Genomic DNA, 27595 nt, shown 5'->3' on the forward strand with positions numbered 1-27595 from the left:
TACTGTGGTAGGTCACTTCACCATTGACTATGCCCTTGAATCCAGACCTGCGCCAGATCCAGGAAACAACCGTGTCCAGCCCCATTAAGGGGGTTGTGGCTGGATGTAATAATGGAATCAGGTTTCCGAAATGGATCCCCTCTTCTGCCAACGTGCAGTTTAACAGCTGTGGATCACTGCCATCCCCACCTGTTAGTCTTGTTCTGTCTCTGCATCCCTTCCAGACCTAAGGTGAGCTGCACCCAACTTGCACCTGTGGATTCTGGAGCCTCTATTAATTCAGTGTACGCTGGGTTTGCTAGGGCTACCCAGCTTCCAGTAGAAAGAAAGCTTGCCCCACACCTGGTGAAACTGATTGATGGTAGCATGCTATCCTCAAGTCTCATCGCCCTCGAATCTGTGCCTTTTTGGGTCAAAATACAAGACCACCAAGAAACCCTGCAATTTAACTTTATTAACTCACCTCACTTCCCCATCATACTTGGCATCCCCTGCTTCTTGGTCCATGATCCAAATATCTCCTGGAAGATGCAAAAGGTATGGTTCAAGTCAGGCTACTGCCAGCAATGGTGTCTTGCAGAGTCAGGCAGCAAGGAATGAGAAACTAGCAAGGAGAAGATCACCACCTTCTGTGTCCAGCTAATTCAAGGAATAACAGCTCACCAATCCCTGCAAAATATTGAGATTTTGCCTACATATTTGATTTTAAAAAAATGCTGATGTCCTACCCCTGCATAGGTCTTATGATTGCTCCATTGAGCTTCAGCCAGGGGCCAAAATTCCATTGGATGGTTTTACCCCTTGTTGGAGCCAGAACTCCATGCCCTGTGGGAATACCTCAATGAGGACCTAGCAAAAAACTTTAACCATCCATCTACATCAACCACAGGGGCTCCAGTTCTGTTTGTCAAAAAGAGTACAGCTCTTTCATAGAATATTAGGGTTGGAAGAGACCTCAGGAGGTCATCTAGTTCAATCCCCTGCTCAGAGCAGGACCAACACCAACTAAGTCATCCCACCCAGGGCTTTGTCAAGCCGGGCCTTAAAAATCTCTAAGGATGGAGATTCCACCATCTCCCTAGGTAACCCATTCCAGTACTTCATCACCCTCCTAGTGAAATAGTATTTCCTAATATACCCTTTGCATGTTTGTGTAGGCTGTCGAGCCATGAACATTACCCTCAAGAATGAATGCCCTTTACCTTTGAACACTGAACTTTTGGAGAGGGTGGGCTCTGCTCAAATATTCACCAAGCTTGATCTTTGTGGTGTTTACAGTCTAGTCTGTATTCCAGATGCCAGTGAGTGGAAGACAGCATTTCACAGCCAGTAAGATCATTCTGAATACCTTGTTGTGCCCTTCAGTCTTTCCAATGCTCCAGCCACATTCTAGCACTTTGTGAATGACATCTTTAGAGATGTTCTGAAGCAGTTCGTAGTGATCTATTTAGATGACATTCTCATCTTCTCAGAAATCCCAGCCCTTCATGGCCAACATGTGTGCTTGGTACTCGAGTGTCTTCAAGCAAATGACCTGTACCAAAAAACATGAGACGTTTTATACTGCGTGTAACTTTATGCAATTTGGAACTGTCTCTGTTAAGAAGAGGTTTTTCACATATTGTGTTGGGGCAAGGCCAGATGGCTATAGAAAAGTAGTGGGAGATAGATATCTTAGCTCCAGGCTAAACAAATCCCTGGTACCAGGTTAAGTGAAATGGCAGCTGCTCCAGGTCAATTAAGACACCTGGGGCTAATTAAGAACTTTCCAGAAGGCAGGGAGAATGCTAGGTTGATTGGGACACCTGAAGCCAATCAGGGACTGGCTGAAACTAGTTAAAAGCCTCCCAGTTGGCCAGGTGAGTGTGGATGTCAGGAGCTGTGGGAGGAAGTTGTGCTGTTGGAGAGACTGAGCAGTACACACCATATCAGGCACAAGGAAGGAGGGCCTGAGGTAAGGGTGAAGTGGAGCCTGAGGAAGTGGGGGCTGCTGTGGGGAAGTAGCCCAGGGAATTGTACGTGTCATGTTTCTAAAAGGTCAGCTACCATAGCCGATACTATTAGGGTCCCTGGGCTGGAGCCCGGAGTTGAGGGTGGGCCTGGGCTTCCCAGCTTTGCCCCCCACCCCGATTAATCACTGAGACTGGGAGACAGAGACTGTGCAAGGGAGGATAGCTTCTCCTCACCTCCCTCACTGGCTTATGATGATAATGGCTCAGTAGACTGTGACCCTTGTCTCTAGAGAGAGAGGTTATGTGGAGGGTCACAGTGAGCCTCTGAGGCTAGTGAAATCCGCCAGGAAATGCGGGACCAACAGAGACAAGGACAGAGCTTTATCACAATATATATAAATTTCATGTTATGATCAGTCAGTCTCAAATACTGCACATGGTATGCTGCATTTGCATCCTTTTACTAATGAATTTCTTCCTGCCCCAAAAGCAGTCCTCTACTTTCTAGTCAGTCCTCACACTACATATCATCCTTCATTTGCTTTTGAGCTGCTGATGCTCACCTACAGTGGCCCCACAATTCCAGTCTCCACTGCCCACTTGCTAAACTTTCAAACACCTTCATGCTTTCTCCCATGCTTGGGAGAGTCTCCTTGTGAACGTACAGCAAACTACTTCATTAGCTATCTTCAGATCCCTCCTCAAAATTCTCCTTTGCGGCGATGCCTCCAAAAACCTGGACAATGGTTGGGCTGCTGGTGTGCAGAGACCACTGCCTACCATGCTGACTAATATTGTCTCATTACCTACTTGTGCTCCCCCATCAGTCTATAGTCATCTGTCTCATCTTATACTTAAATTGTAAGGCCCCTGGGGCAAGGACTGTCTTTTTGCTCTGTTTGTACAGCACCTAGCACAATAGAATCCTGGGCCATGACTAGCACTCCTAGGTCAGTGGCGCTCAACTTTTCCATACTACTGTACCCTTTTCAGGAGTCTGATTTGTCTTGTGTACCCCCAAATTTCACCTCACTTAAAAACTTGCTTACAAAATCAGACATAAAATACAAAGAGTCATAGCACACTATTACTGAAAAACTGCTTACTTTTATTTTTACCATAATTATAAAATCAATTGAAATACAAATATGGTAATAGAGCAGTATAAGCAAGTCATTGTCTATATGAAATTTTAGTTTGTACTGAGTTCGCTAGTGCTGTTCACGTAGCACATTGTAAAACTAGGCAAATATCTAGATGAGTTGATGTGCCCCCTGGAAGACCTCTGTGTACCCCTAGGGGTGTATGTACCCCTGGTTGAGAACCACTGTCCTAGGTGATATAGTAATACATATAATAAACAAGAACAACTTCTCACAAGGGACACTTGGGGCTGGATGTTTATATGATTCTTGGAAACATCACCTTGTATGAGCAACCAATGGAAGCATTCAGCTTCTGCTTGGTACCTGAATAGCATAACCAGAGAGAACCTGGCTTACAGTAGCAAGGTTGATGGTAACATTAATGTGTTGGCAAGCTCTTCAAAGGGTTTCCTTTGTACCATCAGCACCCCTGCACCGTTCAGACTGTTGTAAAATAACAAAACCTGAATGGCTCCCTTCCTCTGCCCACAATGTGCTGCCTTTTCTGCAGTGGTGCACGGTGCACTAAGAGGGTTATTTTGCAGGAGCTTTCAGCATCTGCTGGAGTTGGCGAAGCTCCTTCAGGAAGGATAGAAAAGAAACGGGAAAAATGTTCTTATTGCCATTCCTGCTTTCCAGGTCTCTTGGGGATGGTGGCTCATATGATGTACACCCAAGTTTTCCAAGTGACAGTCAGCCTTGGACCAGAAGATTGGAGACCACATTCATGGGACTATGGCTGGTCCTTCTGGTAAGTGTCTCCTTCATTTAGGATCTTCTTCTCACTCTTAAATTGTCTGATTATGGATATCAGTGCAGGGGTTACAAACATGCTTAAATCTCCAGGAAATTGTATGTGCATTTCCAAGTGCAAAAACACTCACAGTTGATCATGGACATTGGATGTACAATAACTGGGATTGCACTGGCTAGTTATAATTGCAAATAAAAATGATCTCTTGCAAGTCAATTGCAGCCACAATTACCACCACTGAAAGCAGTTCCATTGAGTGTATACATTTGAATTAGGTGCCATAACATTTCTGAAATGTTGGTCTCCTGAATTTAGGCTCAATTGTGCCTTACAGGGCAATTTTCTATAGAAGCGGCAATGCCCCTATGTGGCAGTGGGAGGCATGGTGTCTTTGGATCTCACAATAGCACCCAGGGGGAGTTTCTTGGAAGGTTTGAGGCAAATCAGACAAAACTGTTTTGGAGAGAATTTAATGTATTGTGTGTGTGGGGGGGGGGGGGGGTGGAGGCTTTGGAAAGATTCCCCAATGTATTTTGCTCATGAAAAAAAATGGCTTGGCCTAGAAGCCCCCTAATATGTTTTATCCTACCCTTTAGTAGAACTGGCACATTTGACTAGTACAGGAGAATTTGGAGAGTTAGGAATATTTTGATCACAGGCAGTTTTGACAACTTTCAACATCTTGCATTGTCCTGTGTAGCCTGAGGAAGGGGTTTCCTTTGTAATTTATTACATTTTATTTTTTTTTATTACTGAGTAATATTTTAATTCTACTCCCCAAATCAGGCAGGTGTGGACACAATACACTGCATACACCAAGGCAGGGGATTAGTGACCGTTCCACCCACACATACATCCCAAGGCAGGTGATTATTAACCCTCCAGGACCAGAGGCAGGATGTTCTTAGCCCCTCGCACCTCAATACAGTTGATTAGCCCCCTCCACATTGTGAGGCAAGGGATTAGCCCTCCCCCTCTTCCAAATCCCACATTCCAATGCAAGGGATTTTTAGCCCCCCACTCCCACTGCTGGAATTAGCCCCCCACAATTGTTATCCCCCACAATCCCTCCTGTGTTCCAATGCAAGGAACTATTAGCCTCCCTCACCCCCTTTCAAAGGGTTATAAGGAGGCTATTGTGGCCCCCACCCTGGTTTCAGAGCTCACCGACACTAGTTCACACTGTTAGCTACAAATTGGATGTACAGGGGCCAGCTAGTTGTGAGTGTCAGTTCAGTGATTAGCAGGAAGCAGCCTGACACAGCCATGAGGGAGAGGCTGAAGGTGCCATGGCCCAGGTCATGGTCACTGGGCATTGCCAAACCTTCACACGTTTAAAGTAAAAATCAAACTTTCAGGTTCCTAGTTGTTGTTTTGTGTTATAGCTACAGCCTCCTGCCAAGCTTCCCTGAATGACTGAGAGACAGTCTCATGCTTAACAACATTTTTATCTCCATGGTAATGTTGCCATTCTGGAGTATCTCCCATCATAGGGCCACCAAGTACTTTAGAAGCATCAAATCAGTCCCAGTGCCCCGTGGAGAGGGGTGCACATCAATATTTTTATTCTGTAGTTTGGGAAACTGAGGCCAGAGCCTAAGTGGCTTCCCAAAGGCTATGCAACAAGCCAGTATCACCACTGAGAAAAGAACCCAGCGTATCAGACTCTCAGGTCCTTGCTCTGACCCTAAAACCATGTTTCTGCCTTCCAGATTAACAGACATAATTGCTAAACAGACCAGACAACTATATCTGCCTCTGGCAGTGGCCCATATGTAATGCTTTAGAGGAGGGTGAAACGAAACACACCCCACATGGCCTTCAGGCCAGTTGTGAGGTGTTGTATGTAGGGGAAAATTCCTTGATCCCTCTGGGGATCAGATGATGCCCTGAAGTGTGATTACCTCTGTCAGAAACATAAATTATATATAGGATATTTATAGCTTCCTTTTAAATACAGTTCTAGTGTTTGAGTGTCTGGCCTATACAGCAGGAAGGCCTACACCCCACTGAAGTAATACAGGAGAGGAAAGGTCATCTTGTGGCTGGGATTTAGAGGGTGGGGGTTCAGTTCCTGACTGTCACAAGCTTTGTGTAACATTGTACAATTGCATAGTTTCTCATTTGATTCAGTCCCCCTTCTGTAAGATTGGGGGGAATAATACTGCCCTCTCTCAAATGGGAGCGGTGTGAAGTGCTCAGATAGTATAGCAATGGGGATGTATAGGTAACTAGACTAATTGCAACCAGTGTTATGGAGGTGCAGGTCATGGCAGCATAGTTAATATTGAGTGGAGTTTTGCACTTAAAGCAGGAATTGGAATTCAACTTCCTAGTTGTATTTAAAAGTCAGTTTAATCTAATCTAGGACCATACATACTCAAGTACGATTAATTTATTACATTGCTGCAGGGAAAAATTAAGGTTGTTTGGGTGTCAGCTGCACATTTCCAGGTCTTATCCTGTCTGGATTTCTTTTAAATGCAACTTTAACTCAGAATTTCCAACATTTTTCAGGTGTTGATTTCATGAAAATTAAGATCTTCAGGTATAGCTCCCACAGCTACATTGCAATAAAAACCCATGTACCAAATCTCAGAACCCAGGTCAGCTGACTCAGCCTCCTAGGGCTGGGCTGTGGGAGCTAAAAAGAGCTGCAGAGACATTCGGGCTCAGGCTGGGCTCTGAGACCCTGTGCAGGAGTGGGTGGGTCTACACTGCAATTTTATTGCCCCACAACCCAAGTCAGTGAGCATGAGTCAACTGACCCAGGCTGTCTGCATTGCAGGTCCTTTAGTGCAGTGTAGACATACCCAGAGAAACCTGCCTCCTGCTACCCTATAGCTCAGTGTAGGAGACTCCAGTTCAAATCCCACTCCCACATTAGACAGAGGAGGGAGCCAAACTGGGGTCTCCCACAGCCCAGGTAAGGTCTCTAATCACTGAACGATAAGGTGGGCATCACCTCTTCCTACTGCTGTTTTGTGAATAGCACTAAAGACCCAAAAATTCAAATAAAAACCTGAAACCATTCAATGAATTCATATCACATTCATTAATAGTTTTAGGTCAACTGAAACTGCGTTTTTTGGGGAATAAACTATTCATTTGAAAAATTTCACCCCACTCAACTGTGGCATCCATGTTACCAGACAGGACTTCTCATTGCCAAGGATAAGAATCGCAGCCCAAGTTATCCTGCTTTGCATTATGGAGATCGGGCTGAATGAATAATCGTGGCTTAGTTCAAAGGCCAAAATGAAAAAACAAACCCACACCTATTTCAGGTTAAACAAAACATTGTTTGATCTGAAGTGAAATTTTTGGATTTTCAGTGTGTTAACCCTACACCAAAATGTAATTTTTTTAAAAAAAAGCCAGCTAAAATTCTTAATGTCATTTCAAATTAAAGTCAAAACATTCTGAAAATGTTTTGATTTTTTTTATTCAGCTGAATCTATTGATCCAAACTTGTGAATATTTTTGTTTGACCAAAAAATTTTTTTTTGGTGAAGCTGTTGGCTGAACCAAATAGTCTAGCTCTAGTCGGAGTTCTTGAAGTAAAATGAGTCAAATCTGTTGTAGCCATGTTGGTCCCAGGATGTTAGAGGCAAGTTGGGTGAGATCATTTATTGGACCAACTGCTGTTGGTGAAAGACCAGCTTTTGAGCTTAGAGATCTTCTTACATCTTTGTTACTGCATCCATCTTCTCTTTAATATGTTGGTCATTCCTGACCACGCTCCATTTACATGTGTCTCTTGCCTCCAGAAACCCAAGGTGGGCTGCTGTCTTAACGCCGTTCTGTCTGCTGGTTTTTCTTTCCACAGTCTGGCGTGGGGTTCTTTCACCTGCTGCATGGCTGCCTCAGTCACTACATTGAACTCTTACACTAAGACTGTAATTGAGTTCAGACACAAGCGCAAAATCTTTGAGCAGGGCTTTCGAGAGGAGCAGACCTTCCTAGACCAGGAGGCAATCAAGTACTTCAGAGAAAGGTCAGTGCAGTCAGTCTCTGGGTCAGGGAGGTTTTTGTGGATTCTACTGCTAGCCTCAAAGTCTGGGATCTCGCCCACCTCAGTAGATCTAGGTGGAGTCTGAGATACTTGGAGAAGAACCATGTTAAAGAGAAGCCCACAGGATTCTGCTTGACTAGTGTTTTTTCTTCAATGTTGTGAAGTCCCCCCGTATGCCACTTCTTATATACTCATTAAAGGCGGACTGGCAAGCTCCCAATGGCATGTGTCTGATTTGCAGGCGACGTTGCAAATGGAAGCAAAGACTTGTCTCCTAGTGTGTGTAGCCTGAAAGTCTTACATCAATGCTCAGTGTTTGGTGAAAATGACATTTTCCCTTTGCCTAAAGGAAGCTGCCCCTGCTCTGGGAGCATCTACTTGCAAAAAGCCATTCAGAATCTAGGCAGTACAGATGCTTCTCTGGAAATGGGCTCAGTCCTGCTGGAATGAGGTGAAAATGCTTGGGATTCAATGACATGATTGGCTTCAATTTGAAAATGTGTTCTCCATTGCAACAGACAGACATTGTGCTCTGACTCAGTGTCAGAAATGTGCAGCTTTTGGGAGTAGGGACAACTGCATACTCCACCAGCCTCTCCCCCTGGAACACAGACCCCTACATTATTCCACATCCTCCTTGAGACACACACTTACCACCAGTCACCCTCAGCTATGCATGTGCACACAGAACTGGTCCTCCTTGCCCTGTACACACACCTCACCTATCAACCCCACCACTTGTGGGCACAACCCACCTGCCATTGACACACCCCTGCCACATGCACACTTCCTCCTAAGAAGGATGAAGTCATCCCCCCTCCTTCCCCAGCATGTGCACCAACCACTCAGTCTCAAACACATGAGCACCCACAACAAATACTTTATTCCCTTGCTGCCTGCATCCACTGCCCATCTCCCAGTCTCCACACTCCATGCTCACATATCCACAACTCACCTGGCCCCAACACACACACAGCCCCCCTTCCCCTGCATACTAACACACACCCTGTCCTCCTCCACATATACACAAGCCACCTATCCCCCTCCAACACACACTTTTCCTCCACACACACTCGTCTTTACCCATAAACATATGCACCGATCCCCCTCCGCTAGTGGGCCTGCTGCCTGTTCCTTCGACACACTGCTCATCCACATTACCCCACTCATCTATAAACCACACCCCCATGCTCTGCAGCCTTCCTTGCATACACCCACTGATCCTCCTAGCCATACCCCACACATCCTATGCATCCTACTTACTGCCTACAAATCACATCCCCCTCCATATCCACTACTCAACCCCCTTCACACACCACCACCCATCCTCCCCATCCCCACTACCCATCTCCCTCCATACACAACCACCCACAGCCCCATTCTTGCAAGCACTCTCACAGCCCATCCTCTTCCAGTAATACACACATTACCCCACAAGTACACACCAGCCTGCCATTCTGCTACATATGCTAACCGTCCCCTGCCATCTTCTCCACACTCCCCCCACAAACCACCCATCTCACACATTCACATGCCACCCAATCCCCTTGCAAACACACTGACCATACTGCCCCCTCACATCACCAACACAAGCTTCCCATCCCCACACTGCTCATCCTGGCCACAAATCACACATCTGCCTACAAGTACATGCACTACCCATCACCCCCACCCAGACATTCTCCCCCCCCACCCCCACACACACTGTACTCCCACACCCCCTACCCATCCCTTACATACCAAGCATCCCCCTCAACACATCACACAACCCTCCACAAAACTCTCCTCACCCTTGCACACACACCACCCATCCCCATATCAGACCCACTACCATATACACACACCTGTCAATCCTCTACACTCCAAATACACACCATCCACACACAAAACCTGCCCCCCAAACAAGTATCTTTCCCCACTCACATACACTGCCTATTCTCCATATACATGCCAATCAGCTTAGGCGCATAGCACCTGTTCCCCTACACCCACTGACCACTGCACACCATTCGACCCCCTTGCAAACACACAAATACCACACACTCCCCCACACAAATATCACCCTTCTCCCAACATACAGTGCTCATTTCCCCTCCCAAACACTGCCCTTCTTCCCCACACAAACCACCCATCCCATTCCAACATACCACCCAACCTCACTGCCTAGCCTCTCCTCCAGACACTCTACTCATATGCCATATGCATACTTCCCTCACCCTTGACACACTTCCCACCATCCCCACATCACCCCCCCAAACACACAAGCCACTCCTACCCCACACTCATAGCACCCATTTTGCCCACAGCGCATTCCTCCTCACACACTGCCCATCCCCCTGCATGCACATCCCACACATCACCCTTCACACACATGCTGCCCATTCCTCTGTATGCACCCCCTCATGTCACCCCTTCACATTGCCCAGCTCCACCCACCTACAAGTTTCCATTCCACCCTCACATACCCATTGCCTGTCCCCTAGGTGTGTAGGGCTCATTCCCCTCCACACACCCCACCTCTCTTCCCCAGTGTCCATCCCCCTGTATGCAGACTGCCTACCGCCTCACACACAACTCCCTACACACACTGCTCATCCTCCCCACACAAACACCTATCTCACCCACACACAAAGGTCATGCCCCTTCACACACACACCCTTCACACATGCACACACAGCCCACCCTACCAATCCTCCACACACACGCTGCCTATCCCCTGACATGCACACTACCTATCTTGCCCCCCCCGGCAAACACTGTCCCTTCCCTCACACATGCATGTTTGCCCCACACACTACCCCATCTTCCTCACACATTCATTGCCTGCCCCACCCCCACAGTCCTCCCAAACTCATCCATTGCCCATCCTCCTTCCCCCACTTCCTCCCACACACCCTCACCAACATGTATTTTCACATTCACACCCATCCTCCCCACACATCTCCCTGCACAAACATATTACCCCCCAAACCACCCATTTCCCCACCAATACACCACACATCCTGCAGAGACAGACATCCCTTGCCCCCACTTCCCAGCATATAGGCATTGCCCAGCTCCCCTGCACACAGGCCAGCCATCATCCCCCTCGCAAACCATCCACATCCCTTACAGTCCTACTTCGCTCAACCCCATTGCAAACACAACCCATCTCCTCCCCTCCCCACACAGAGCCCATCCTTCTCCCACACTGAACCTGCCCATCCCCTTGCATGGGCATCATTCATTCCTCACAGATCACCCCCATTCCTCGCCACAAACACACAGTGCCCATCTGCCACACACTACTCAGGCAGACACATGCACTGCCCCTCCCTCCTTCCACCAGTCCATTGCCCATCTCCCCATACACTCACAGCCCCTCCCTTGTCATGCTTGTGGCCAATGAAAAATCAAAGGAATTCATGTGCCAGTGTATCAGCTCCCCACATAGATCAGCAGCAGGGTTTAATCTAGATACACAGCACAGACTGCTACCCCTTGCGTTAAGAGTAACCACATGAGATGGCAGCAGAGGTAGGTTGTGATCATTCATAGGTCAGCTGCTATAGAGAATGCTGACTCACACCAAACAGTATCAGGAGAGCTAAGTGACCAACTGTGGGTTGAGCAGATGCAATCTATCAGAACTGCCAGCTAGCAAGGAGCATCCCCAACCAGGTAGCAACACTGGGCAGACTTGAGTAGCTGCTTTCATTAGCAACCTATAGACCTGCCTTGGTCACCTGGCTGGACTGTGGATTGGCTGGACACTTAAAACTTGCAGCTAATTTTTTCCAATGACTCATGAGGCTCAGCACACTCAAACAGTTGGTTACATATGTGAGAATTTCGATTTTACGTACAGCATGGACAAGCACATAGATTTGGCAGACTTTCCGAAAAGTAGGGTGGCTCATTGGCCAAGATGGAAGTCCGTTGTGGGAAAGCTAGACTCTAGTCCCAGCTCTGCTGGAAGTGACCTTAACACATCTGTATTCTATCTGAAATTGCAGGAATACCTGCCTTCCCCCTCAGGTAGGGCAAAAGGCCTTGCTCAAAACAAAAGCAGCCTAGAAATATTGATGTCCGTCAGTGAAGGAGATGAGATATGAACTAGTCTCCAGATTCCCTGCTCAGTGTACCTTTCATTAGCTTAAAAGGTATCTGGAGAGGGAAGCTAACAAACAGGCTGCTCAGCAAGGCATGGGAGCACACGTTTAGAAGTGGTGCACCTTCCCATAGGTGAAGAGATATTGATGGCAGAGAGCAGGAGGGGAATGAGCCATTTTTGTCCTGGCTGGAGGCATGGTTCTTTCCAAATGCTGGAGATGCCTCAGCAGGGCCAGGCAGCATGCTTAATGCAGATGGACTGTTCAGAGATTTTTGGCAGCAAACCTATGACAACTTCTACTCAGCCAGTACAAATGGTGATTTTTTGAGGCTTATAAATTGGCCACATTTAGTTTTATTAGAACAGTAAAAGGCCCCTCTGACATCAATTTGCAAGACAATTTACAAGCTCCAAAAGGTGCTAGCTCTTTTAAAAAAGAGTCATTAAAAAGTTAATTTTGTCAAATTAAATTTTGGTGAGTCTTCCCAGGAAAATTCACCCTGAGGTAGAGAGCAAGAATGGAACATTTTTGCCTGAACTGTTAAAGTGGCAGAATTATAAGTGATTAAAAATGGGATTATAATAGGAAGTGTTAAGCAATTTTATATAGCATCACTACCAGTCCTTCCTGCATGATAAGCAGACCAAGTGAGTTGTATAGCAGATTAACAATTCTAACCCTTGCATGTTTGTTTTGATGGTGCTTTTTATCCCATTTGTAGCAGAACATTAGCAATATTGAACTTTTCTTAATGCTCAAAGTTCCAGGGTCGCTGTTTCTCCCTCTCCAAAATCCAAGTTGCTTCTAGTTTGTGGAAGGAAGCAATAGTCTAATCTTTTAAAAAGATTGAATGAGTGGGACATCTCTTGGTGTGGGGAACCCCTTGCTGTAGGTATTGCTCTCCAATCAAAAGTTCACTGGACTGGGAATGTGGGTTTGAGTGGTCTTTCAGGGGGCACTCTGGAGGAAGAGCGTGAATGTGTGTGTGACTACATCAGAACTGCTGAATACATCACACCATGTGCTTGAAACAGACATTCTACTTCTAGGCCTCCTCCCTACATACAGGGCATACTCCCAGAAACAGTCTGTTGGTGTTTTATAATGGCAAAGGTGTTCATGAAACCATGTAGCTATCTCATTTAATGCCTCATTCTCCCCTATATGGGATGACTTCTTTAGGGGAGAAGATTGTTTCTCTAGCCAGAGCACACTGGCCATGTGGCTATATGCCCAGCTCGGTACAGGCTATTCAGATCTTCCTGCCTGGGAAGATCAGAACCTGGATGAAGATTTGTTCCTTGGTTTTTGACAGGGGTCTTTCTTCTCATCATGCTTTGGACTGTACAGTATTATGAAGACATTAGGAGACAAAACACACCACAACTGAGACCACTCCATCGTCAAGCCACACCCCCAAGTACTTCCACACTGCACGCAAGCCCTACACACACACACACCACACTCCTGTTCCACACCCACACAGACCAGACCACACCCCACACATGCCTTGCAAACCCAGCCCCACCTGCCACATACACACCCCTACATGTCCAGACACACCCACATTATACACATGCCCTGCAGACTCAGCCCTCCCCCTCCACACACACCAAACCCTCCCATACCACATATGTGCCCACTACACACGTACCACTCTACACACTCTCCAGACCCAGACAACCCCCTTCACACACCCCACCATGCTCACCCCAAACACTGCCCAACCCCTATGCATCCTCCAGACCCAAACCACCTCTTCCATGTACAAATGTCCCACCTTACACCCAAACAGCTCATACTCCCTCCAGAATCAGACAATTCCTCTTCTCACATATACCTCACCACACCCCAGACACTCCAGCATCTCATATAAAATAGAATGCTAGATGTGTAGGGCCAGAAGGCACCTAGAGAGGTCATCTAGTCGAGTCCCCTGTGTTGAGGCAGGACCAAGTAAATCTAGAGCATCCCTGACAGGTGTTTGTCTAACTAGCTTTTAAAAGCCTCCAGTGACAAGGATTTCACAACCTTCCTTGGAAGCCTATTCCAGAGTTTAGCTGCCTTTACTGTGTTGGTATTTTCAATCCTTAACTAGAAAGCTTTTCCTAACTATATGCAATGCTCACACAAGCACTCACACCCCCTTTCTAGAGCACATACACATCCTCCACACACACACTTACCCTGCCACAAGCACTCCTTATACAGGTGTTGGGATAATTACAGTCTTCATGTAACTTTTACCATTATGTACTCTGAGCCTCAATGTCATCTTAATTTCCTTTATTTTAAAGTATTAAATTCACGTGGATACTGAATGAGAAACTCAAAGAGAATGTAACCATGTAATATTTCTAATGACCTGAAGATACACAGTAATCTGGTAATTTATTGCCAGATTCACCAGTATGCTCTGGATAATTTCTGCCAGTCAGGAGCAATGCAAAGCAGCCAACATGTACTGGCTAGTTACCTTGGGTTTACAGATGCTTTGTATCATCAGAAGATCACAAGTCAGTCAGTGTACACACCTTTCGCCACACCTCCTCTAGCCCATACCCTCATCTGCATACACATACATAAGTAAAATTCTCCCTCCCTCCTGCACCCTCTACATTCCTCCGCACCCTCCTCCCGTCAAATTCCTATTTACTCCTGCATCCCCCCTCCATTCCTTTATGCACACATTCACCAAATTATCCATTCCTCAAATTCCCTGCATTCATGTGTGCATACAGTTTTTCCCACCTATCCCCACATTCCCCACAGAGGTACATATGAACACGTGCACACCCCTTAATTTCTCTCCCGCCACTCCTTTTCTGTTGAGCGGACCTAGTGCAATGAAGTGAAAAGAAATAATGATTAAGGGTCATTTTCCTGCATAATGGATGTTGATCTTTCACAGATGCTGAAAAATAAAGATAGCATCCATTTTGAAAGAGCAATTATTTGTAGAATTCTCTATTTTGCAAGTAGAGTTGGGTAAATGGATTTTTTTAGGTTTTCTAATTCTGAACAATTAAAGTTTGTTTGATATCAGACACTTGACTTTCAGCAAACCAAAAAGAAAAAATAGTTTGTTTTGGGTCAAATTAAGTTTTGTTTTGACAAAAATAAAAAATCCAACAATTTAATTTTTAATGTTTTCATTAAGCTAAATGAAATTTTGAAACAGTCATTTAAAAAAAATCAATGTTTCATTTTGAAATGTTAGAAGAAACATTTAGTTTTCTGGGGGGACAGGGGAGTGTTTGATTTGGGTATTTTAGGTGCTTTTCCCTGACCAAAACAGTTAAGTGAAAATGACAAATTTGCAAAACGTTTTGGCGTCATCAAATCTGTTTTGATGTGAAAAAGTTTGATGTGAAAAATTTTGCCCACCTCTAATTGCTACATTATTCTTTAGCCCCTGTTGAAGACAAAACTGTCAGTTATGAATAATAAAGGCAAAATCACTATTAACTTTGCATGTTTGAAGTGTTATTTCATTACTGAGATCTCTGGGGGGGCGTGCGGGAGGAGAGTCTGACAGTTGAGTGCTAAGTTTCTTAAGGGACCTATTTTCTAATTAGTTTTAACTCAAACTAATAAACAGATTTACTAGCACATGATCAGAAAACTCATTTTATATGCACAGCATTTACTCTTTGCATTTATGGAGGATGTGTCTATTTGTCATGGTTGCATCCTTGCTCTAAGTACAAAACTCAACTCAGCCATAACTATGAAGCAGGGCCAGTGCTTCCATAACAACAGTTCTGGAAGCCTTAGCCAAATTGTTTGTCCTTAGGCTGTGCCTGCAAAGCTTTTTAGACACCTTGGAACAAACACTAAGGGGGAGATTTTCAACAGCACAAATAGGAGTTAGGCCAAACTGACCTTGGTACTTTTGAAAATCTCCCCCAATGCTCCCAAAACTGAAATGACAGGACTGTGAGAAAGCCTAAAGCAAATTAAATTAGGAGCTACTCAGAATTCTAAAGATTAGGTGTTACTGCAAAGTCTAGTGTCCCAGGTGCTCCCAGATTTTATAAATAGGAGGGTCACAAGGAAGTAAAGGGCATAAAATGTTGAGCTCAAGCCAACAGTGTCAAAGCAGAAGAACTTTCTAAGCAATGGCTTCTAAGCAAAGCAAATTCTCCCTGCATAAAGCATGATGCCTCTTGGGAGTGAAGGCTCTAGGAATATTCAGACTGGAACAGCTAATTGAGTATTTTACCTTATGCTGTTCTAGGGGGGTGGGCAACTCGGAGGAGTCCAGCAGTCGAGAGAACTATTCCATTAACTTTATAACCCAGCCTGATTATATTACCAGATATTATGAAAACTATTTCCTAGTCTGTCTGTACCATACACAGATTCACAGCATTTCTCTGCTCTGGTCTTTCCTCTGTTTCTAAATACCAATAAACGATTCCACTATCCCCTTGTCATGAGGTCATCCCCTGAGTCTTTTCAGGACTTAATCACAGACCACAATCACGCCAGGTTTCCTTCATCAGTACCATGTTTTACTGTATTCTTTCAGCAGGCCACAGCCTATAGTGTTATATGTATTTACATTGCACAGGTAGTTTCCCCATTTGCTTCTAGGGACAGGCACCATACTAACAGCAACCAGTGCTGGCTACCTCTGCCTTGCTTCAGGCTCCCTCCTCTTTAGCGCATCTTTCATGTCAATTTATATAATCCCACCTGTTGGGATTTCTTCCCCATCAATTAGCCTTTCAGCTGTAGCTCTACTCAGTTAATTGACACCCTGTCAACTACCTAGCTTCCAATTAAGTCCCAATTAATATATACTCGTGGGTATTAAAGTGACAGGGTGATGAGTTAGCTTCTTACTCAGTGCACCCTGTTACAATCCTTCATAATAGAAATCCTCTCCTGTAAAAGCAGTTACAGGGCTGTGTTTATTATTGTGACTATTACAACGTAACTAAGCCTGTCATGAAGTGTTGGTTCTCATGCTGTGGGTAACAGAAGGGTGGGGTCTTTAATAGAAATTGAAGTCTGCTCATTGGTTTGCAAAAAGCTCAGAACCCACTGGACTGTCCTTGGCAGACCACATTCTAGCACTGGTTAGAATGTCATTGGTTTAGAGTTTGGAAAGGGCCTTCATAACACATAATTTTCATTTTTTTTAAGATGTATTCTATATTATATGTATTGACACAATCCTCCTACTGGGCAGAAAAGGGACATGTTGTGTCTACATGCTCTTATATGTCAACAATGTGTTATTTGTCAAATGTGTCCAGTTAAGGTGACAAAGTTGAGCCACAGTAACCTACATATCCTGCAAAAAAGATACAGGACCAGACACTCAGCCCGTGTAGATCAGTATAGCTTCACTGACTTTAATGGCATTACTGCCATTTACACGAGCTGAGAGTCTAGCCTAGAAGCTCCTCAAGATTTAATAAAGCAATAAACAGTGGGTTTTATCTCATTTATATTCATGCACACTCTCAGACAGTGGATTTAACTTCCTTGTGGGTCTCTTTAGGAACCCAACTGAGGAGGCAGGCCAAGTCAGTGCATCATCCTCCAGTAACCCCAGCCCCTACCCCCCCCGTTTCCTAGCTACAACTCCACCCACTTTCTAGGTTGTTCTAGCCAACTCCAGGCCCTCCACTGGAGCCCAGCGTGTAGGTGGCTGCATTACTATGACCTTTCCCTCAGCCACTACAACTTGGGCCTAAATATACTGCAAACCAGTGTGTCTCACTTAGCTTTAAATCTCATTAAGTAAAATATGGCCCTGGTGACAATGTGCTTTGTCACTTCCCCTCTAAGTGTGAATAGGGTGTGTGTGTGTGTGTGTCATTTTATAAGTTTGCTGAGGTGCTAGTTAGATTTTTTTAAAATCTGAAACCTCAAAAACAGATTTGCTAATTTGATAAGTGTTATAGCAACTATTAGAATGCAATTTGATAGGATAACACCTTCTTGTTGAGTCAAGGGGGCATTTGCTTATGACTTTAATGCTTTTCAGGTCAATTTTTATCTTGGACAGTATTTCTCAAATCAGGACACTTGGTTATTCTTAGCCAAAGAATATATTCATAGATTCTCTGATTCCAAGGCCATTTGGGACCATTGTGATCATCTAGTCTGACCTCCTTTGTAACACAGGCCAGACAACTACACCCAAAATAATGCTGAGAGCAGATCTTTAAAAAAAACCCAAAACATCCAGTCTTGATTTTAAATTGGTCAGTGATGGAGAATCCATCTCAACCCTTGGTAAATTGTTCCAGTGGTTAATTATCCTCACTGCCAAATATTTACACCTTATTTCCAGTCTGAATTTGTCTAGCTTCAACTTCCAGCCATTGGATCATGTTATTCCTTTCTCTGGTAGATTGAAGAGCCAATCATCAAATGTGTGTTCTCCATGCAGGTATTTAAAAGACTAATCAAGTCATTCCTTAATCATCTCTTTGATAAGGTAAAGAGACAGAGCAACTTTCAATTGGGGAAGTTTTCTAGCCTGTGTGATGCAGAAGGTCAGAGCAGATGATTATAATGGCCCTCCTGGCCTTAAATATCTATGATTTTTCCTGTGGCTCAAGTTTTTCTTATTTCTAAAATATGCCTCGCATGACACTTTGCATTACCTGAAGCTTTCCCAGCTGTAGCTGTCAAATCACCTGAGAAATGGTATCATGCAGGACTTGACCCATTTTACAGACAGACTATGCATATAGATTACAGTACATTTTTCCTGAGGCACTGTGATGTAGTGGATAACTTTAAGCAACTAAATTTGAAATGTTTAGTGTTAAGTTATCTGTAAAATTGGGATGAGGAAAGTGGGGGTTCTAGTTTTCCCCCCATTGTCCTCATACATCCAAATGACTGAACACTTTTGCTCAAAGCTTCCAAAAAGAAAAAACTCACCTTCTGGCAGAGACCACTGACGCCTTGTCTACACTACAGGGGAAATTCAATCTAAGCTATGCAATTTGAGTTACGGGAATCATGTAACTCAAATGGATGTAGCTTAGACCTACTTACCATGGGGTCCACACTACACAATGTTGACAGGAAACACTCTCCCACTGACCCCCCCCTTACTCTTCTCCATCCAGTGGAGTATAGAGTTAATGGGAGAGTAATCTGCAGTTGATTTAGTGAGTCTTCACTAGACCCACTAAATCAACCGCCAGTGCATCAATTGCCACTCATTCATCCCCCGGTAAGTGTAGACAAGCCCTGAGTAAAAGAGGATGTTAATAAATTGGGGAGGGTTCAGGGAAGAGCCACAAGAATGATTAAAGGACTAGAAAACTTGTGTTTAGTGTACTTGTGGCACCTTAGAGACTAACCAATTTATTTGAGCATGAGCTTTCGTGAGCTACAGCTCACTTCATCCAATAAGGTGAGCTGTAGCTCACGAAAGCTCATGCTCAAATAAATTGGTTAGTCTCTAAGGTGCCACAAGTACTCCTTTTCTTTTTGCGAATACAGACTAACACGGCTGTTACTCTGAAACCTGTGTTTAGTGTGTGATGGGTCTCACTCACCACTGCGGCACCTCCTGCCAGCTGTCATGGAAATTAGCTCTGCTCACCAGAGCATCCTCCTCTGGTGGTGCCTCAGCCCATCACTTTTGTTCCAGGACCAACACCACACCCAGGACTGCAGCATCCTCTTCAGTGACATTGTCTGTCACACCACGCTTTGTGTTCCCCCCTTCCAGAGCACCTGCAATCTCTGTCCCATCACTACTTCACTGGCAATTGTAGTCCTATTGTCCTGGGGCTGCTTCCCATGCGGCTCCAACACCCTCTTCTGCCCTTACCTCAGGGCCTCAGCCTGCAGGCCCTAGCAGCCAGCCAGGAGCTCTCTCTAGCTCCCCCAGTCCCTGGTTACAGCACTGCTCTGTCCCAGGTGCTGGTGCCCCTTCCTTCTGCTAAGAGCCTAGTCTTCCCCCATCAAGCTCCAGTCAGCTACTAAACTCTGCTCTGCCATGCAGCCCTTCTTATATGAGCCTGCCGGGCCATGATTGGCTATTTCTCTCAGCCTCTTTCTAATTGGCTGCCTCCAGCACAGTCTCCTTAGGGCTGCTTTTAACCCCTTTTCTGCCAGTGAGGGGCAGCTGCCCCATCACACAGTGATAGACTCATGAAGCTCCATGTATTTAGCTTTACAAAGAGAAGGTTAGGGAGTGATTAATTACAGTCTATGGGGAACAAATATTCAATAACTGGCTCTTTAGTCTAAGAGATAAACGTATAACACGATTCAATGGCTGCAGGTTGAAGCTATACAAATTCAAACTGGAAATAAGGGGTACATTTTTTAACAGAACAGTTTACCAAGGGTGGTGGTGGATTCTCCATCATGGTCATTTTAAAATCAAGATTGGCTGTTTTTCTAAAATATCTGCTCTAGGAATTATTTTGGGACAGTCCTCTGGCCTGTGTTGTACAGGAAGTCAAACTAAATGGTCACAGTGGTCCCTTCTGGCCTTGGAATCTATGGAATTCTAGCCTCATTGAAGGTGATGTCAAAAGTCTCACTGATTCCAGTGGAGCCAGGATTTCACCCTGAGTCTGGGAAATTTCAGCCCAAAAGGTTAAATGTTTGGAACATTCTGCACAATTGGAAACAAATGTTAGAAATGAAAGAATTCTGTAAACCACCACAGAGTTTGCTCCTGTTCCCCTTATAATAATTACCTTTCAGTATGACCATTTCCTATAGTCTCATGTGCATGTAGCATTTTTTCTTATTGTGTGGGCTCTTAAGGAAAAATTACTAGTGTACTGTAATCCCTCTTGTTTGCAAGAGCTTCAGGTGCATACACAAAGAGATGTGAAGATTCTGGCCAAGAGTTTCAAAAGAGATGCCTAAGGTTTGGCTCTAGTGTCTATATTTAAGCATCTAAATAACTTCCCTGATTTTCAAAAGTACTGAGCACCCAGTAGCTGCCATTGACAGTACAAATGATCAGGAATTTCAAATCTGATTATTTGCCTCCTATTGGCATGCAAGGTACAAGTGCAAAGTTCTGCCTTGGATTTATTCTGCAAAGCATGGAAGGGAACATCTGCAGAGCTGTTCCTTCTGGAAAGTTACATGGACTGGCATATAAATGGTGTAGCATTAACATACCCACTTCCAACACATGTACTGTACAATGTTAGTTCCTGCTGCTTAGATTCATCATGAAGAGTGAGATGCAGCCGTGACCCCCTCCCCCCAATTCCCATTCCCCCTAGCCTCTGTACATAAGCTTTCCCCTGAGAAGGGCAAAGCCAATGGAAACAAGTCCCTCCTGAGACCATTAGGATCACCGTAATGGGCCTGGCTGGCTGTAGATGGAGGAGCCCAGGTATGTTGTACTCTTATTGATTTTGACTCTTCCTTTCTGTACATTTGGGAACAGCCGTTGTTTCTGTTAAAGATGCTACTTCTATATTCTCTTTTCCAGAACAAAGGAGGAGAGGGATGAGGATGGGGATCTGAGGTTACAGTGCCTCCATAGCTGCTCCCCAAATAGTAAGTGAACACAGCTCTCCATGTCTCTAATAGATGATGGTTTATGTAACCCCCAGAATGGTTCCTGGGAGTTTGGATACAGGTTCAAGTAGGGAGGTGGGACAAATACATGTTTGCAATTTAATCAAATAGCCAACATGCATGTGCAATTTTAATCAAATAGGAATAATGAAAAATAACTGAACTGTGCACAATCCCATGAAGTTTATTTTAGCTGTGCATCCAAAGCAATGTTGTCCTACAATGATATACCATATAGTATCTCTAGCAGCCGTTACTACAGAGACATCTATTTTTCAAGATAAGCACTAATTTAGAAAATTATAACTGTATAATATTCAGCATGCAATAATAATGTACAACATTTGTACATGTTTCATCAGTATGTGACACTAATCCACACTGGTGCATGCGGTGAATATCTACCGTTCATAGATAAAATCAGTGAAAGCAAGTATTATTCAATAATAACTTTAATATGAATCAACTGGGCCAACTCCTGCAGTCTTTCATCAGTCACTATACAGACAAATCAATAGGTCTTTACTTTAATCTTATTCAGCATTTATTCAGGCAAAATTCTTACTGTAGCCAATGGGAGTTAGCCAGCTGTTCTGTCTCATTGCTGATGAACATGGGAGTAAGGATCTCAGGGTTTGGCCCATAATGAATGCTCTTCTTTCCCTTCAATATGCAGCAAATACAAACACGGATATAGCAAGATGTTGTTTATTTATGGTAAATAGCATTGTGTTCAAAAGAATCATGGAATTCTCACAAAGAAAGCTGGAGAATCCTCACTCAGCAGAGTGGAAAAGCCTCTTGGAGGGAACGCTGCTTGGCAGAGCTCCCGGAAGTGACCTGCCAATACTAATGAGATTTGGAAACCTGAGAGTATTCCACTTCCTCTGTTTTACTGGGATGCAGAATGCACAACCACATCTCAGTGTCCACAGCCTTGATAATAACAAGGACAGTGATACCTCTACAGTTTTGTCCTAGCAGCTCCATGGACTTACATTCTCCACAAATGGTTTCTTGATGGTGGTGGTCATCAGATCTACTGGCATTTACTGAGGCTTGAAGGCAGCTTTGGTATCACAAAGGCGGATTAGCACTTGAGCTGAAAGAGTTGCATGTCAGCTGTGGATCCATTACACAAACTATATATTTTTTTCCATTTCCATATAGCTGAGGTGTAATGAAACAAAACTGATTATTTCTGATTATTCTATTTGTGTTTCTGATTATATCAGTATAACATGAATCCTAACCTTGTTCTGGGACACACATGCACATCCAAATTCTCTTTCTCTCTCATCCCCCCACCCCAATATCATGCACACATGCACAACCACCCCGCCCTCTTGAGGAAAACACTTGAGAGCCTTGCATTGTTCCTTAAATGTCAACAAATTTGAACTCAATAAGGTGAGGTGTTCCAGAGCTGAGCCCCACACTGAGAACTCCCCACCCTTAATCCTCAAGCTGCTTGAAATTTTGACAACCTGGTATTTTCCCCCATCAAAAAATGGCATTTTGTTAAAAACTAAATGTTTTGTGGAAACTGTCACAATTCAGGGCAACTGCACCTATATTTCCCTGCTGTAGTCCAGCAAGGGCCACTCTCAGGCCTCCAGCTCCCCAGACTTCAGCTCTCTTGGGCAGAGACACAATATTTTCTCTCTCTTGACCAGGATATTTCCAGGCTCCCTGCCTACTCTGTGAATTTCGCAGCAAAATCATACTGCCTAAACAGGCCCGCTTTACTTTTCTCCTCAGAGATGGTAAACAGTATAATTGACACAGTTAGGCTACGACCCAGCTCTTTCTCAGCAAGCACATTCATTCTTAAGGTAAAAGCATTTCAGAGAAAACCTATGAAAACAATAAAAGAATCTACATGCATGCTAATAAGCTTACCAGAGATCACCCCAACTCCAACAAGGGGTCTGGCCAGTGAACAGTCCTTCAAACCCCCACAAGAGGGTTTTCTGTGATCACAAGTTCATAAAAGCTGTTTGCTCAGAACAAGCACACTCATGAATCTGTGAGTCACTCGTTTGGGCCATCTGATCCTGTGAATAGGTCCTCTCCCCAGAGCAGAGATTCAAAAGAGCAAGTCCAGAGGTGGGCATTTGCATTCCCCTCCTCCCAAGTACTTCCTAGGAAACCTACTCAACTAACAGTTCATTTTTGTCTTAGCCATTGTTTAGAACAGTCCATTGAAGCTCATAATGCTTCCCAAGGCTTATATTAGTCATGTCTCCAAGACAAATGACATACAATCCCATGATAACACATACATATTTGCATTTTTAAAACAATGAGTTTCTAAGATATTTAAACTTAATTCAACAATGTTTAATTTAATTCTATAAAGTTTGTCCAGGATACGGCAAGAAGTTGCCATACCTGTCACAGAAACACATTGCTTTCCATGAAAATTTTGTTGGGAAGGGTTCTCAGATCCAGGAGAGAAATTCTGGTCAAAATGAGAGAAACTGACTGCAGAATAGCCTGGTGGTTAGGGCACTCACCTGGGATGTGAAAGACCCAGATCCGTGCTCTGCCTGATTCAGAGCAGGAGCATGAAATTGGGTTTCCCACATCCTGAGCAAGTTAGCTCTGGCTATTCTGGGATCAGTCTCTCTTTTTTGTGAAAGTTTTGTGTTTGTTCTGCATCAGAAAGAAAACTAATCTAAAAACCTCAACATTTTTCACAAAACAGACTTGTTGTTTTCCAGCCAGCCCTACTCAGACACTTCCCTCTAGGGACACAGCTTGAACACACCAGCTGAACGGAAGGGGTTGCAGAAGCACACTCTAAGAGGAGAATCTCTTAGGTAACCAGCCCAAGCTTCTGAGGATGTTTTAGATCAAAGATCCAAGTCAGTATCTTGAATTGCACCCAGAAGCAATCGGGAGCCATTGCATTTCCTGGAGAACTTATGAAACTTCTTCCCTGTGGCTAATACTGCCCAAACATTTGAGAAGCTGCATTGTGCCCAAAGCACACCTTTACAGAGCTCTTCAGGTAGATGTTGTACTCTTCCCTGTAGAGGACATTGCAATAGTCCAGCCTGGAAGTCGTAAAGGCCTGGGGGATGGTGGTAAGGTCTGGATGAGAAAGAAAAGATCACAAATGCCAAATGCAGATGAAGCAAAGCGTTCCCAGCCATCACCACATCCTGGTACTGTAGGATCACACAGGAATCAAGAGCACCCCCAAATTATGAAGCTTTCTTTAAAAAGAAACAAAACATTTAATAATGGGGCAGGAACCATCCCTGGCATACTCTCAAACTCCTTCCTCCAACCTACCAGCATCACCTCTTTCTTGAGCTTTATGCAGCTCACTTTCAAAGTCCACATCTTAGATCAGCATTGGGTAAGCCCAGACATCACAATGGAAGACATAAATCAGTGTGTCATTTGCATTCTGTAACAACACAGCGGAAATCACTTAAGTAGCTGCCCTGGGTACCTTGTGGACATGCCTTGCCTACCCCGGCTCACAGAAAAGCCTCAGAGCAGAGGCATTGTCCAGAACTTAGAGAGGAAAGAATGGAAGCATCCTAAAGCAGAGCTGTCTGCCCAGTCCGAGCCTGCAGACTAGTTAATAAACCTCAGAGCCCTCTCAGGCTGCTAATCAGCCCCAAAGTAAGAGTATGGACCCCTGACTATCTCTAGGGAGAGGTCAGTGCCCAGTGAGACCAGTGCTGACTCCATCCCAAACTCAGGCCTGCAACTGAAATGGAACAACCAAACCTGAGAACTCCAAATGACACCAGAACTGCCTCACTAGACCTTTATAATAGACTTCCCCACAGAGAGAAGATTAGCAACAGGCTGATAACTCTCCATCCTGCCAGTGACAAACTACAGCTACTTGCAGAAGGGAAACTGGCACCTGACCCTACAGGAGAGAAACACTGACAATCTCATGCATCAGTGGACCTAATAGCTCTTACTTCAGCAAGACAACAGGGGCATGAGTGCAATTCAAAGGCTCTTTGAAGTGGAAGCTCTTGCAGTATATTCAGAGCGGGCTGACTGAGAAGACATTGTGTTTGGCCCCTCTGGGCACCAATCCTCCACCGTGACACCAGCCATGCCAGTCCAGATTCAGTGGATCATGTCTGTGAAGTAGGTGAAAAATTCCTCACAGCACTGCCCATGGGACTATTTCAGGGCAGAGCCAGACGTCACTTACCTGCCTGTGAATCAGAGCAATTCTGCTGCCAGATGTATCTGTACAGAGATATTGGAAGAGAAAGCGGCTTTCACCACCACTGCATACGTACCCCCCGTTGCATGGACTCAGCATACAATCTTGGCCATTAGTGCTCCAATTTTTCAGCATGGATGTCTGATCTCTCCATTGCTCTGAGGACATCATCAGCTACCAAAACAAAATTCTGGGCCATTTCAGCCCTATGTCTGAAATCTGACAGCAGTACCAAATGCTTCTAGGGTTGGCTGGCCACCATTTCCTCAATGGACTTTCCCAGAAAGCAAAGTGTAGCAGATGGGTTATGATTGTCAAAATAATTTATATCAAGAGAGGATATCTTGACCAAGAACTCGTGAAGGGGTGGTGCAGACACTCTCTTCCTCCTGTTTTTATACTGTCAGAGCAGCTGCAGTCAATCTGATCTGCTATGTAGACTGAAAGCTCCTTGCAAAGGGAGACTTTCTGGTCTGAGACTTGGTGAAAGCAGCCTGAGTTACTCCGACAGCCCAGGACGTGGAACAGTGGATCAAGGTTAGACTTGCTAATGGAGCAGAACTCCGGAGGGAGTAGCAGGAAGGGAGGAGTACAGAGGATGGGAATAAATTTGGAAGGAGCAGAACTCATGGCCAAGTCTGAAGGCATGGCAAAGGGTGGGAGCAGGAGTGGCACGGCTACACAGGCAGCCTGGGTCAGGAGAGAACAGAGGTAGAGCAGGCGAAGGACGAGGAGAGGTTGTGTGGGAATGAGGAAGAGGAGGCAGGGGAGGTGATACTGAGATGACAGGGGAGTGCTTACAGGAGCAGAGGAGGAGCAAGGAGAGAAGAGGATTAGAGACTAGAAAGAAAGAGAGAGGAGAGGGGCTGAAGGGGAGGGCAGAGGCCAGGAATCAGGAGACATGTAGGAGATTCCCAGAGAGCACAGGAAGTAAGGCAGGGAAGAAGTTGCTGCATCTGGGCTATGCAGTGTGGGAGAAAGGAGACCTGCTCTGATCCACCATGCTAAATCAGCTGTTCTAGGAGACACAAGAGGGTGTGTGGTTCCAGCAGAGAGAAGGTGTCAGTGTCTGAGTTTGCAGGGAGGGGTTCAGAGAATCATAGAAAGTTGGAAAGCTTCTAGCAAAAGAGCAGACCTTGAGAATGGGAGTCAGGAGAGAGGGAGGGGAACAGGATGGAGAGAGTCCACCAGTTCCAACCAGAGCAAGAAGAGGTTGCTCAGCGCTGTGTTTTGCTCCGGCCATGCCAGTGGCAGCTGCTGCTACCAGTCCCTGTGCTCTGAGAAGGAGGCGGCCAAGTGGTGGGGGAATGACTTAACCTTCTGACTAACAGCATTCTGAACTAGGTAAGGGATCTGGGCAGCCATGCATGTCACAGCAATGTTACTCTGAGGAAATGGGAATACAAAGCCCCAACTATTTACTCCGATTAAAAACATGAGTTACCAACAAAGAATGGATGAGCAAACCCAGAGATGCTAAGGATGATCCTTGGAATAAATATAATACTATCAGGAACTTTTCAAAGAACTTGGAAAAGCCTTACCTATTAACTTTGCAAGAGAAACCAGAATACCAGTCTCAAAGACTAGCTCTGCACTGTCAGCAGTGACAGATGTTACCCCAGGCCTGGCTTCTAATCACTGGGGAAAAGGTTTATCCAAGTAAGTTTTCTACCATATAGAGAGGAATTTGTAGAATTTCATTACTACAAAGGTTGTATCCAACTCCCCTTTCTTGCTGTATGCCAAACCCCTGTCAGACGTTTTATGGGGTGTGACACAAATGCACTGAGCTTCTCCTTGCCATCTGTCAGTCTCTGTCTGGAGATTAGAGCCTCCCTTCTGACAAGAAATGTGCCACAAACCCCAACTCAGCATCAAAATG

At 44.9% G+C, this 27595-nt stretch overlaps 1 protein-coding gene across 9 annotated transcripts in view; it reads left to right on the forward strand.

The window, feature by feature from the left end:
• Positions 1-27595, forward strand: part of GSG1L (GSG1 like) — a 139089-nt gene that overhangs the window by 63554 nt on the left and 47940 nt on the right. For 6 of the 9 annotated variants that reach the window (XM_073362641.2, XM_073362631.2, XM_073362630.2 and 3 more), the window contains 2 exons: positions 3737-3848; positions 7681-7848. In XM_073362641.2, coding sequence (XP_073218742.1) covers positions 3737-3848; positions 7681-7848 — 280 coding nt within the window. Of the gene's footprint in view, positions 1-3736; positions 3849-7680; positions 7849-21411; positions 21480-27595 lie in introns of all 9 variants that reach the window. The other 3 variants (XM_073362639.2, XM_073362640.2, XM_073362635.2) reach the window with 2 other exon arrangements.

This window comes from Lepidochelys kempii, chromosome 10 (assembly GCF_965140285.1).
Source record: "Lepidochelys kempii isolate rLepKem1 chromosome 10, rLepKem1.hap1, whole genome shotgun sequence".
Lineage (NCBI taxonomy): Eukaryota > Metazoa > Chordata > Testudines > Cheloniidae > Lepidochelys > Lepidochelys kempii.